This window comes from Schistocerca americana, chromosome 1 (assembly GCF_021461395.2).
Source record: "Schistocerca americana isolate TAMUIC-IGC-003095 chromosome 1, iqSchAmer2.1, whole genome shotgun sequence".
Classification (NCBI taxonomy): domain Eukaryota; kingdom Metazoa; phylum Arthropoda; class Insecta; order Orthoptera; family Acrididae; genus Schistocerca; species Schistocerca americana.
In genome coordinates, this window is record NC_060119.1 from 500,291,644 (window position 1) to 500,304,817 (window position 13,174).

The 13,174-nt window shown below is 38.4% G+C and overlaps 1 protein-coding gene across 1 annotated transcript in view; it reads right to left on the reverse strand.

The window, feature by feature from the left end:
- The window catches only part of LOC124604528, a 28,204-nt gene extending 15,118 nt beyond the window's left edge, over window positions 1-13,086 (reverse strand). The window contains exons 1-2 of the mRNA XM_047136486.1: window positions 12,877-13,086; window positions 5,077-5,196 (exon numbers count right to left, since the gene is read on the reverse strand). Of these exons, the coding sequence (XP_046992442.1) occupies window positions 5,077-5,196; window positions 12,877-12,937 (181 nt within the window). The 5' untranslated portion in view covers window positions 12,938-13,086. The remainder of the gene's footprint in view (window positions 1-5,076; window positions 5,197-12,876) is intronic.
- Window positions 13,087-13,174: the final 88 nt, after the last annotated feature.

Here is a 13,174-nt window from a genome sequence, read left to right on the forward strand (position 1 = left end):
TCCAAAATGTGATTAAAAAAATGTAATATGTTAAAAGGTACATATTGTAGGTGCCCTCTATGCCAAATATAATTCACTCAAAAAGGGTATAAATTTTTTGTGGTAAGCTTAATGTGGCCTAAACACACACAGAAATCATCATGCCCATATCACTCACAAAAACTGAGTTACATGCACACAAAAATACAAAAATTTGAAAAATTACCTGAAAAACATGGATTTTTGAAGCGTGGTAGCACAAAAGGGACAAGTGGTATCCAAGCCAAATTTCACACACTGCATAAGAAACAAATACATCACCTTCTGCTTCACAGCACTCTGCAAGACATCCTAAGTACCATTTGTCATCATAAACAGCAATAACATAGAAACCTGGTTGTGTCACACACACTGTGAAGACACGTGTTGTGCATGAACCATTAGTTATAACCAGACAGTCTGCTCATCTGCACATTGTCAGAGTCCGCTGGAGAGAAGTGATGATGGCTCCTTATGCCCGCAACAGTTTTAACGTGTTCTAGTCTGCTTTTTAGCAACTCTTTGGCAGATTTCACCTCATCTTTCGAAACATAGAATGACTGTACGCCAGAGATATTTTTCTGTATCCAGGTAAATAATTGAAGAGGTGTTAGAATGTGACCTTCTGTAGGTTGCTGCAGACTAGCTCGTGATGCCATGAGCTTAATGGTAGCACCAGTACCATCACATACATTTTTACCATGACTTGTTGTGAAAAAATTCCATTCTGAATGAATCTGAAAATCATGGTAATGCATGCATAAATTTTTGAGATTTTTACAGTTTTTGTACTGACTAGCTGCCCCATCACTGAAGTGTTTCGCAAAACGTATGTGAGGCAGCTTGTTTTTCACATATGCCATGACAGTGCGAATGTGGGCATGAACTGTAATGGCATCATGAATTAAACAGTCACTAAAAACGCACAGGTTCCTGACAGACACATCACATGATTCACCTCTATAGTAAATCGCAAATGCCTGGAGAGTTGCTTGACTGTTGTCCCAATGCCGGCCGAAGTGGCCGTGCGGTTAAAGGCGCTGCAGTCTGGAACCGCAAGACCGCTACGGTCGCAGGTTCGAATCCTGCTTCGGGCATGGATGTTTGTGATGTCCTTAGGAGGAGGATATTAGTGTTTAACGTCCCGTCGACAACGAGGTCATTAGAGACGGAGCGCAACCTCGGGTGAGGGAAGGATGGGGAAGGAAATCGGCCGTGCCCTTTCAAAGGAACCATCCCGGCATTTGCCTGAAGCGATTTAGGGAAATCATGGAAAACCTAAATCAGGATGGCCGGAGACGGGATTGAACCGTCGTCCTCCCGAATGCGAGTCCAGTGTGCTAACCACTGCGCCACCTCGCTCGGCGATGTCCTTAGGTTAGTTAGGTTTAACTAGTTCTAAGTTCTAAGGGACTAATGACCTCAGCAGTTGAGTCCCATAGTGCTCAGAGCCATTTGTTGTCCCAATGACATCCTTGGATGGCATCTTGAACTATAAATACATAATTTTCAGAAAAGTTTAGTATTACTATAATTTCATCTTGTTTCAAATTATCCTTAAAAAACTGGAGATAAGCCAATTGTGCTGTTGCTGTGAAGCTGTGTGTGGTCAGTTTGTCCGTTTTTTGACAACACATTTCAACAAAATCTTCCACTGTACTTTGCTTTGCTTTGTTTCAAGACTTGTGCGATCCATGTGTGTCCATTGTTTATAAAAAACAAGTTCATCATCCATAAGGAGTTCACCATACAGTTTGTTACACATGTGTTCTGCAAGATTTGCCTTGCCAGGACACTTTTCACACCTGTGTATCATGCACTGGTAGGAACTGATGTCACACAATAGCAGCTTCATTGCACCTTTGTAATCCAGACCAGAATCCTTTATAGCAGCAAACATCAGCTTAGCATTTTGATGGGTCTCACATACACAAACATTGTGTGTGCTCCTTGCACTTACAGGCACAACCCATTTTCGCTGAAGATTGAAAAAAGATGATAAACCTACTTTGGTATTGGGATACTTTTCCTTGAATTCTACATATAGTTCTGATACGTTGCGTAGCAACAGTCTTTTTTGCATCTGTACACGTACATTTAGCATTTTCACCATTACGTAGTCTTTTTTTTTTTCCAGGCATTATTCGGCTGTAGTCATTATTCTCACAAAACTCCGACACTAGCACCTTTATTTCTGAACTCAATTGCTTACCCTGAGCCTGCTGAAGTTGTGGAAGCACTCCTTGGGTTGCTTTTATTTTCCTAGCCTGCTTTACCATATATGTAGAAACATTGAATTCCTTTGCCGTTTAGTCAATAGACCAGCTGGAAGGTGCAAGGGTAAGAATAGCTACTTTTTTCTGGCATGTGGATATGGCACATTTTTCTTTCAAATCATGCACAATTTTGTCCAAACCAGAGTATTTCTGGCATGATTTCTGTTCCTTTGGAGCAGATAGTTCTTCCTCTTCCACAATTAGTTTGTCAGCTATTTTGTGTTTTAATTCCTTTTGAGCTTCTTGTAGTTTTCTTCTACCATAGCTGGGCCGTCTCTTTTCCCAACTTTGTGTGTCTTCATTGGAGACAAACCAAGAGCAGTCACTGAAGTATTTAATTGCTCATCTGCTGTGGTTGTAGGTAGCTGATACTCTTTGTCACTGTCATGTAAATTATCAGAATATTCTTCATTTTTTAGCAGTGTAACACACCTGGAGCATAACTTTTGTACTGGTTTCATGTTAAGTCCCATGCACTGATTCACTTTCAATACTGATTTTATATCAATTTCTCTGAAGGTACACTTCACTGTCTTCTTATGAATCCGAAATGGATCAAAACAACTTCTTTGTAGGAAAGAATACTTATCCAGAAACACTTTCATATGATGATAACAAACACTAAAGTTTCCTGGAACTGTACTTCTTGTGCCGACATTGTGTTTCCCAGATCTCCATAGCAACAAATCTTGGTCCGATTCATTCAGATCATACAGTACAAAGCGAATGCCACATTTTGTTCCATATGTTGTTTTATGACATTCAGATATTTGTGCTCTACCAATACTGCGCCAGCGTGGCCGAGCGGTTTTAGGCTCTACAGCCTGGAACCGCGCGACTGCTGCAGTTGCAGGTTCGAATCCTGTCTCGGGCATGGATGTGTGTGATGTCCTTAGGTTAGTTAGGTTTAAGTAGTTCTAAGATCTAGGGGACTGATGCCCTCAGAAGTTAAGTCCCATAGTGCTCAGAGCCAATACTGCAACTTGTTTGAACAAGAGCACCACTAGTACACTCTTCTGCCTCCATACTGACTTTGCACAACAGTATTGGCCAGTCTGAACTAGAAACTTAAAAACATGAGTAACCTGTAATTGTTGCTTGTTTCCTTTGTTGTTCCTGCCTAACAATGACTCATTATGTGCCTGAAAACTACCATTGTTTAACTTTCTGTTGCCTAACGGTTTCCAACAATTGCTGCAGCTTTATCTGAGACAAGCTGTCTGCATCATCACTATTACTTCCTAAGTCATGTTAAAGGAAACGTAACCAAATACATCTCTGTCAACTTTTATTGTACACAAATGCCTTGCAATAACAAGTTGAAATTTTGCCACATATTATATTATGGTCTAATTATGCAATCTTTGAAATTTTGTTAGGACATCACTTGTCCCTTTTGTGCTACCACACCTAGAAAATCCATGTTTTTCAGGTAATTTTTCAAATTTTTGTATTTTCGTGTGCATGTAACTCTGTTTGTGTGACTGATATGGGTAAGATGAGTTATGTGTGTGTTTAGACCACATTAAGCTTACCACAAAAAAATTTACACCCTTTTTGAGTGAATTATATTTGGCATAGAGGGCACCTACAATATGTACCTTTTAACGTATTACATTTTTAAATCACATTTTGGAATTTTTTATTTTCCCTCAGAAATATGTTGTTGGTGTTTGATTCATAGAGTGTGTTCTCTAAGTGGATGTTACTGGGTTGTAAAAATTTCACTGGACTGTGTGGAATAGTTCCCAAGCTATTATGACCTGAAGTTGGGTCTGAAGATAGATTGCCAGATGTGGGTTGCAATTTCCGGGTCACGCCACCTTCTTTCACAAGCCATAATTCTGGAACTAATTGGCAGGGGAACTTAAAATTTTGTACATGGGTGTGCTAAATTTCAGCCAAATCTGAGACTGTCAGCTGGAACATTTTCTCAAATTGGTTGAATTGACATGGAATGACTCTACTGTCAGATCCTAAGGCTCTGAAAATATTGCCCCAAAGTAGTTAAGTTTCTATAACCCTTATTATTTGGTCAAGCTGAAGTTTACTCAGTCCACTACTCCCAACATTCTTTCAGCAGCACCAGTACACAATCGTCCCTGAAACTTGTAAATGTCAGTATGGCTTCCAATTCGTAAGCCACAGTACTCAAGGCTGCAAGAGTCCAAAGATTTTGGTAACACATCAGCAGTGCTAAAGCTCGGCAGAGATAGGGCCATGGCAGTCCCAGGTCCAATTTCTGAGCCTAGAATCACCACCATCGCTACCACTACTAGTTTGCATGGCAGCAGTCCTCAAGTAAATACTGTCCTTTAGCAGTCAGTCTGTCTTTGCTTGATTCGTAATATATCCAAGTCATGCCTATAGTGCTGCAGACACTGAATCCCCACGCTGTCTACAGTGTGGGATGTAGAGTAGCCCAACACTATTTGTCCCCACAAACTGCCCTATCAAGAAAGTTGCCTTATGGATACCAAGTGTTGCAAAACATGAATGTCTGGTTTGGACACTTGGATATCCCAACATTAGTCTACTTAATCCTTCTAAAATGTAATTGAGAACCTACCAGCCAGTTCATGGAAACCCTGTCTCAAGTTATGTGCACAGAAAGAGCAATCGCAAAAAGCAAAAGTATGGTCACAAGAAATGAATACATTTTATTTGAGAACAAAATTATCAGTTACATAAAATCAAAATATGGAGAAAACAGTTTTTTAAAATTGGTTTATGCCAATCTGAACAGGACAGATCCAAAAATATGTAAGCTTCCGTTACTTACTTCCCCACTTTATCTCTGTCAGACACACATCCTCTCCTTGTTCACAAGTCTTTATGGTGTTGAGGCACTTCTCTCCATTTGTCTCCTGTGATGTGCACACATAACATTCAAGACTTTCACCTGTGAGGGAATAAACAAACAAATAAAATAAATAACTAAAATATGTCACAAAGTTTCCTAATCCAATCAGTATGATGTGACTAAAGATAAGATTGATTTAAAACAGAAAAATCATAATTATCAGCTAAAAAACCTATTCTAATAAGTGTTGCAGACCAGCACCAATAGAGAAATAACGAGTTACGAATGAAGAATTAAATTTATAAGATCATTATTCTAAATAATTTCTTTGTATTCACAACTGTACATTACGGAAAATAAAATTGCATAAACTGTAAATACTTAATAGAGAACTTTATTATCACTTATCAAATGACGTTTACTTCATAGCCCACTTGAAAATGAACAGATAATTTACACCAATGTTATGAACACATTCTTCATACCTAAACACAAATCTTATGAACAATCAACCCATTCAGTCCATCATTACACAGGCTGAACCTGAACTCACCAAAACAATTTTGGAGGTTGTTCAAGGATATCTCCTGAGTACTTTAATGTAAGTGACCCATGGTCTCTGTGGCTCGTTACAGAGTAAACACATTTAGTTTGATTTTGTACTTCCACTTACCATTACATCTCTGCTGCATAAAAATATCTGCACAACACTGCAAATGTTGACAGTATAAGCTGTGTGTCTTGTTTTGGAAGAAAAAAAATTGTTTGTTTCATTCATGGTAATTGCTGCTGACTATAGTACTTCCTGCTTTATTCTTCATATTTAATTTTGCATTCAAAAATGTTCAAATGTGTGTTAAATCTTATGAGCCTTAACTGCTAAGGTCATGAGTCCCTAAGCTTACACACTACTTAACCTAAATTATGCTAAGGACAGACACACACACCCATGCCCGAGGGAGGACTCGAACCTCCGTCGGGACCAGCCGCACAGTCCACGACTGCAGCTCACGAGACTCTTCGGCTAATCCCGCGCGGCAATTTTGCATTCAGTATTGCTCAGTCCTGCTTGTCTTGATTTAATTTTCCCAGCAGTGCTAGTTGCACATTAAAAGTTATTCACTGCAGTATGAATAGGTTTACTAGGAAGAGTTGATCAATATACACCTCATGTATAGATCCACTGAATGCAATCGAAGAGCAACACTACGATGCTTTGCTGAGCTCTTCTTGCAGCAACAGCAATCAAATCCTGGTGTCTTACATCCTAAATTTTTGTTACAAATGGAGGGAGAATTTCTTCAGGTTCTGGGCTAAGATGCCATGGCATTATATTGTGAATGAGATCTCGACACCGACCAGCATGATGAGCTACTACAAATACTGTTCTCATGAGGAGAAGCTGATGAGACTAATGTTAATTCCTCTGCTTTCGATATACTCTTGCAAGCATGAAAAAACCTGGAACTACATTTACCAGATGCAATAGTAGTAGAATAGTGCACCACGTACGCGAATATTTTTGTGAAGCTCTGACACACAGTTTCATACAGCAACTAGCAAGCATATTTTATTTTTCCAAAATGTTCCTCATAAGACCCATACTATCATGGTTTCTTACTTTCCTTCAATGAACCACAAGGTAGTGCCAAAAGATTTAGTTTTTCAATGTGAGATCTGAATTAATTTATTGTACACTACAGTGATACAGTCATTACCAGTAAGCTTCTTGTGTTCCCCTTTCTTCCCACCTTGGCAAGGACTCCACGACAGCTGGGGGAGCACAGGCAGGTCTTTTTAAGGTTACAATAACTTAATTTCTGATCCTTGTGGTCCGAAATCAACAGTAATGTTTCCCTTTTTTTTATCATATTTTTCAATCAATTACCCTTCCCTCCCATTTACATGGTGACACTTATTGAACTACGTGAAATAAAATTGTTATAACTTCCGAACAGGTTTTGTTAGGATGTTCACACAGCGTCGTTGGCCACGGGGCATGATAAGAATTAGTATGCGCATTGTAGTTTGGTTTAACGACGAAGCCCACTTTCATTTGGATGGGTTTGTCAATAACAAAAATTGTCGCATTTGGGGGGACTGAGAATCTGTGATTCGTGATCAAGAAGTCTCTTCACCCTCAACAGGTGTCTGTGTGGTGTGCAATGTCCAGTTACGGAATAATTTGTGCGATATTTCTAGATGGCACAGAGACTACCGAATGGTACGTGAAGGTTTTGGAAGATTGATTTCATCCTCATCATCCAAAGTGACCCTGATTTTGACAAGATGTGGTTCATACAAGACAGAGCTCAACCCCATCGAAGCAGGAGAATGTGTGACGTCCTGGAGGAGCACTTTGAGGACCGCCATTGGCATCGGCATCGACTGGCTGCCATACTCTCCAGATCTGAACACGTGTCACTCCTTTTTGTGGGGCTACATTAAAGACAAAGTGTACAGTGATAACCCCAAAACCATTGCTGAGCTGAAAACAGCCATTCAGGAGGTCATCAACAGCACTGATGTTCCAACACTTCAGAATTTCACTATTTCTCTGCGCTACATCATTGCCAAAGATGGCAGGCATATCGAACATGTCATAACCTAAATCTGAGTATCTGTAGTGACATTTACATGTTGAATACAGTGTGTACACACTGTAGTTTGTAACTAATTTACATTTTATTCAAATAGTTCAATAATTGTCACCCTGTACTAAGTTCTTTTGGTGAGAAGATGGCAACAAAGCTTGGTGGCATGTATGTTGGTGGTATTTAATCTGCAAGATGGATGGGAGAAGAGACCACAACATTCTTTAAATTACCAGAACACACTCCCTGATAAGCACAGTCCCATCACAAAGGGTACATATTTATAAACAGAGGAAACAGCAGACTCAACTTTGTTGACTGTGACATCTTATTTTTGTTGTAAGCATTTTCAGTGGTAAAGTGAAAAATGTAATTAACAGAAACTACAAGGATTTGAACATCGTTTTTGTCTCAGCAAACGGTACACATTTAATCACCTTTATTCCCTGGACCTTTTTCTACTTTCAACAAATCAAAAAGTCTCTCTTCCACAGTGGATATTTGTCCAAATATTTTAGGCAAATGTCTGGGGTTGCATCTGCCACACTTAACATACATGCTGCTTACCCATAGTTCCTAAATTAGTATGACCTTTACAAGTTAAGGTCGGCCACATTCTTGGCTTTTGAAACAACATGGTTACTTACATATAAATGAATTTTAGGATGATGAATGCTCTCCTAAGACAATATTTATCCAGATAGTAAGATTCTCTAAGGAGTTAAAGAGAAAGAAAATTCATGTGGAAATCATTTATTAGCTCACCAATTATTAACTCTGCATCATGAAAGTTCTGGCCAACTACATATGACTGCCACAAGGGACGACGATTGTATTGCACACCAAGCACATTGTAACCCCATCACATCTGCACCTACCATTCGAGAATAAGTAATAGACTTCCTGCAACATTCTGGGCTGTCCCACACCATGAGTTGGAGACCAGCAGCATACAGACAAGGGAATTACCAGCCTATGCATATGCTTCCATAACACTGCTAGACTGTCAACCATGCATTTGGAGTTGTGCCGTGTCTGTGAAGCTTGGGCTGCTGATGAATGGAATCACATTTGATTCTGCATTATCCTGGATGACCATCGTGGACAAGTATAGTGGTGACTTTGGGAGGGGTTCCATTATTTTGGAAAGGCACAGCGTTGTTAGTCATGGTGTCACAGTCCGGAAAGCCATCAGGTAGGACTTCAGATCATTGCTCATAGAGACTGAGGGAATCCTGATGGCGCAACAACACATCCTCAACCTCCTGAATCCTCATGTATTCTCTCTCTTGTGGCAGTATTGTGATGCAATTTTTCAATAGGATAATGGTTGTCAAAAAATGGCATGTCTCTCCATGAACTATTGACATGTTGTTGAGGTGCCTCCATAGCCAAAAATATCCCCAGATCTGTCCCTGACAGTACGCTTGTGAAACCAGGTTGGATGTCAACTGTGCCCCAGTGCCAGATTTTAGGATACCAAGGACGAGTTAGAACAGTTGTGGGCCAACTTGCCAAAGAAGAGGATACAATGGCTTTACAACACCTTTCCTAAGTGAATCATTTTGGGCTTCCAGGTCAGAGAAGGTGCAACATCTTAGCTCATACTGTCAAGTTATTTCTAAATTTCACTCAAATTTGTAATCACTGAAATAATATCACATTCCCTCTCAATCTGGGAAATTTCATTTCATTTCATTTCTCTCTCCCCTTCTGAGTGTTTCACTATATTTTCTTTCTTTGGCAGACAGTGCATTTATTCCATAATAAGCTTCACTGCTGACAATCATGTGCACTATGAAGTCAATGAAATGCATAAGGATCACAATACATGAAGAAGGACTGACCTCCATTGTGATTTCAAACATCTAACTCGGGTATACAAAGGTGCACAGCACTTCAGTATTAACATATTAACTGTTCACACAAATCAATTTGACGTTGGACATGGCAGCCGAATAGAGCGACCGTAAAGGCATCAAATGTCTATGTAGTAACAGCACATTATTTAAAAATAAAATAAAGCTGTATACACCTGATAAACCTTTCATTTATTAGATGAATTTTTTCATACAGAGTTTTTACACATTTTACGTGCACATTTCTAGTGCTCGTTATGAACCGTACTGTTGTGCAATATGTGTTAATCCTTGTGTGACAGCCCTATCTTTTTTCTCCACTTTGATTCTGTCTGTTACACATTCTGTGTAATTTACATTTTAGATATTCTTTAACTTACTCCGCATCCCAGCATTACACAAGCATAAAAGGATATACCAAATTAAATAAATAGTTCAGCAGACATATATTTTTACAGTGCATATTTTATATTCTGATAAGACGTATCTGTTAGTTTAAATATTTTTCCATCCATCTTAGATAATAATCAGATGAGTGTGGTAACTATTTTGAATGTGAATATGTGTGTGTGTGTGTGTGTGTGTGTGGAAAAAGAGAGAGAGAGAGAGAGAGAGAGAGAGAGAGAGAGAGAGAGAGAGAGAGAGAGAGACTGACTGCAATGTCGGCTGCATCAGAATAGAGTTTATCACTGTCACAGTAATTGGTTGTTTGTTCACTGTATTACCACACCAAGCACTGGTGTACTACAGAGAAGTACAGAATGAAAGATGCTTTAATGGACTGCTGGATTTGTTTCAAATTTTGATGTTAAGAAACATCCTGGTATTGCTCCATTTTGGGGAAAAGAGTGAGAAAACCACCTTTAATGGCTTGAGCATGTTCTTAGTATAGATGACAATACAGTGGTGAAGCCAGGCTACATAATGGTGTCCATGAAAAGAGGCACAAGGGCCCCTGAAACAGAGGTACATAAATCGTTTTTGTTTCAATGCTCTTGCAGTGACCCTGTTTGCATATAAAATTACTGAATATAAGGTCCACCGATTATCCAAATGACCATTTCTTTCATCTCAAGCCAAGGATGTTTCAGCACTTTTCTGCCATCATCAAGGGATAATCTTTATTCTAATCTTTAAGGGCCATCTGCACATTATTAAATATATTGGTATGACAAGCTCCCAGCATCTGATAATGTGCAGAGGGTCCTACACCAGGAAAAAAATTAAGATTTGAATAAACAAGAAGACGAAAGCTCTGTGTAGCACACTGGATGATGCACGGTGAGGAGCAATTTAAGTACTCCATCACCCTCACATTGTGCTGCCATGACAAAAGTACTTTGAATTTTAAATCAACCAATTACAGAAATAAAAGTCAGACATGCTTCCCAATGTATTTCAACCTTCCTTCTCCGAGGAGTCATAGGTAGTGCCCACGATGACAATGAATTACCAAATTACTCATTTCAAAACAAATTACAAAATTAAAAAACAAGCTACTCTATAAGTAATAAAGCATCGTCAGACTGCTTAAGTTGGCAGTGGTCACACAAAAAACACTAGTAGCCTAATGTATTCCAACTTGAGTCATTCCAGACTCAAAGATTCAACAATAAGGAAAAGTTTTACACACAGTGCACAGTGATCTTCACACCAGCAAAGAACAAAACTGTGTAAAATATAAACAACAGATCCATATGAGAAATCTTGCACCATGACAGTTTAAATGATAAGTGTGGAGAAAAAATTCACTAGAAATTAATGGAATCTAGGCTTGAAATCAGCCACTTTGTGTGCTACATGCTTGGTTTCTTCAAGTTACATTTAACATAGCAAAACTCTGAAAAAGCTACTCTTCCATCAGTTATATTAAATAGCTGTTGTTTGCATACAGTTGCTAGCTTAGTATTCTACATGACCACAGCCAATTATTATTGGCCGACCACCTGTCCTACCCTCTCAAAGCACGTTATGTATGCCGTGTCTTGCATATCTTGAGCCATTAATTTGCATTGTATTACAGTTACAAATCCTTTATCAATGTGAGATTATTTGTGGATAAATAAATATAAATAAGAAATTAAAATCATATATCACTAACTGGATTCCTGAATCCTTGAATTCAGACATATTGTACATGTATATCATTCATCTGGTATTTTCACTGATTAAAATATAACATCCCCGAGGAGTTATGCTTTCATTTTGTTTTTGAATGTATTTTACTCGTTTGTTCCAAAAATATATATGTATTCATTTTCAAAATATATATACTCATCTGTGCTTTGGTTTTATACTAATTCCAAAAATATTACAGAGAAGAACTTTCTACACATCATAATGAATTAATAGGTAATATTACAAAGATCTTAAGAGTCATCTCAGACATTAAAAGCATCAATACATATTAATGTAACTTATGGTATCGAAAAGTACTGAACACAAAGTATATAGTAGTATATAGTCATAACTGTATTATTACAAGTTCAGACACACATGCTTTTGGTTTTGTTTATATACACTGCGCTGCAACATTGTTGTGATCTTCAGTCCAAAGATTGGTTTGGTGCAACCCACATCCATTTCAACTCACTTTCCCTTATACCTCCCTCTAAAGTCCCCACCATACTTCCTTCCATTATTAAATTGACAATTCCTTAGTGCCTCCGGATGTATACTACCAACCAATCCCCTACTTTAGTCAAGTTGTGTAACAAATTTATTTTTTCTTAAAATTCAAATCAGCACCGTACCTCATTATGTGTTATTCAATATACCCATATAATTTTCGGTATTCTTTTATAGTTCCACATTTCAAAAGCTTCTATTTTCTTCTTGTCTGGACTGCTTATTGCTGACGTTTCACTTCCAGACAAGGATGCACTCCACACAAATAATACCTTCAAAAATGAATTCATAAAAATTAAATTGATATTAGATATTAACACTCTGCGTTTTACACTCTGTCTACTTCGGCCATGATCTGTTACTTTGCTGCCAAAATAGCAAAACTCATCTAGTACTTTTACTATCTCATTTGCTAAACCAATTCTCCACGCATCACCTGATTGAATTTCTCAACATTCCATTAGGCCCTACCCTTCCTTTAATTTTGTTGGGGCTTATTTTCTGATTTCTTTTCAAGGCCCTATCTATTCCAATCGGCTGCCCGTCCAACTCCTTTACTGCCTCTAACAGATTTACAATGGTATCGGTAAACCTTACACTTTTTATTTCTTCTACCTGTCTCAATAACATATATTAATTAAACGGTTACTTCTATATATATTAACATCTTACGACTGTCAGAACTGAATGATGCTCACCGTAAACGACAAATAACAATATGATGCCAAGACCTATGGGAAGCCTTTCCAAAATCCACATATTGATACCTTACTTTCACTTCAACAACTCATACCACACCCTACAATATTTGTAAACTTTAATTCTTTGTCAAAGATGTTGCACGTCGTCGCAGACACACCATACCGCATGCCGATAATTTTGATGAGAAGTCGAGAGTTTCGTTGAGAACAACGTAAACGTTTTAAGTAATTCGTGTCAGTGGTTGAAAATAGTTTCAACAATAGTCTTTCTCAAGATGTTTACTCATTGTTGACA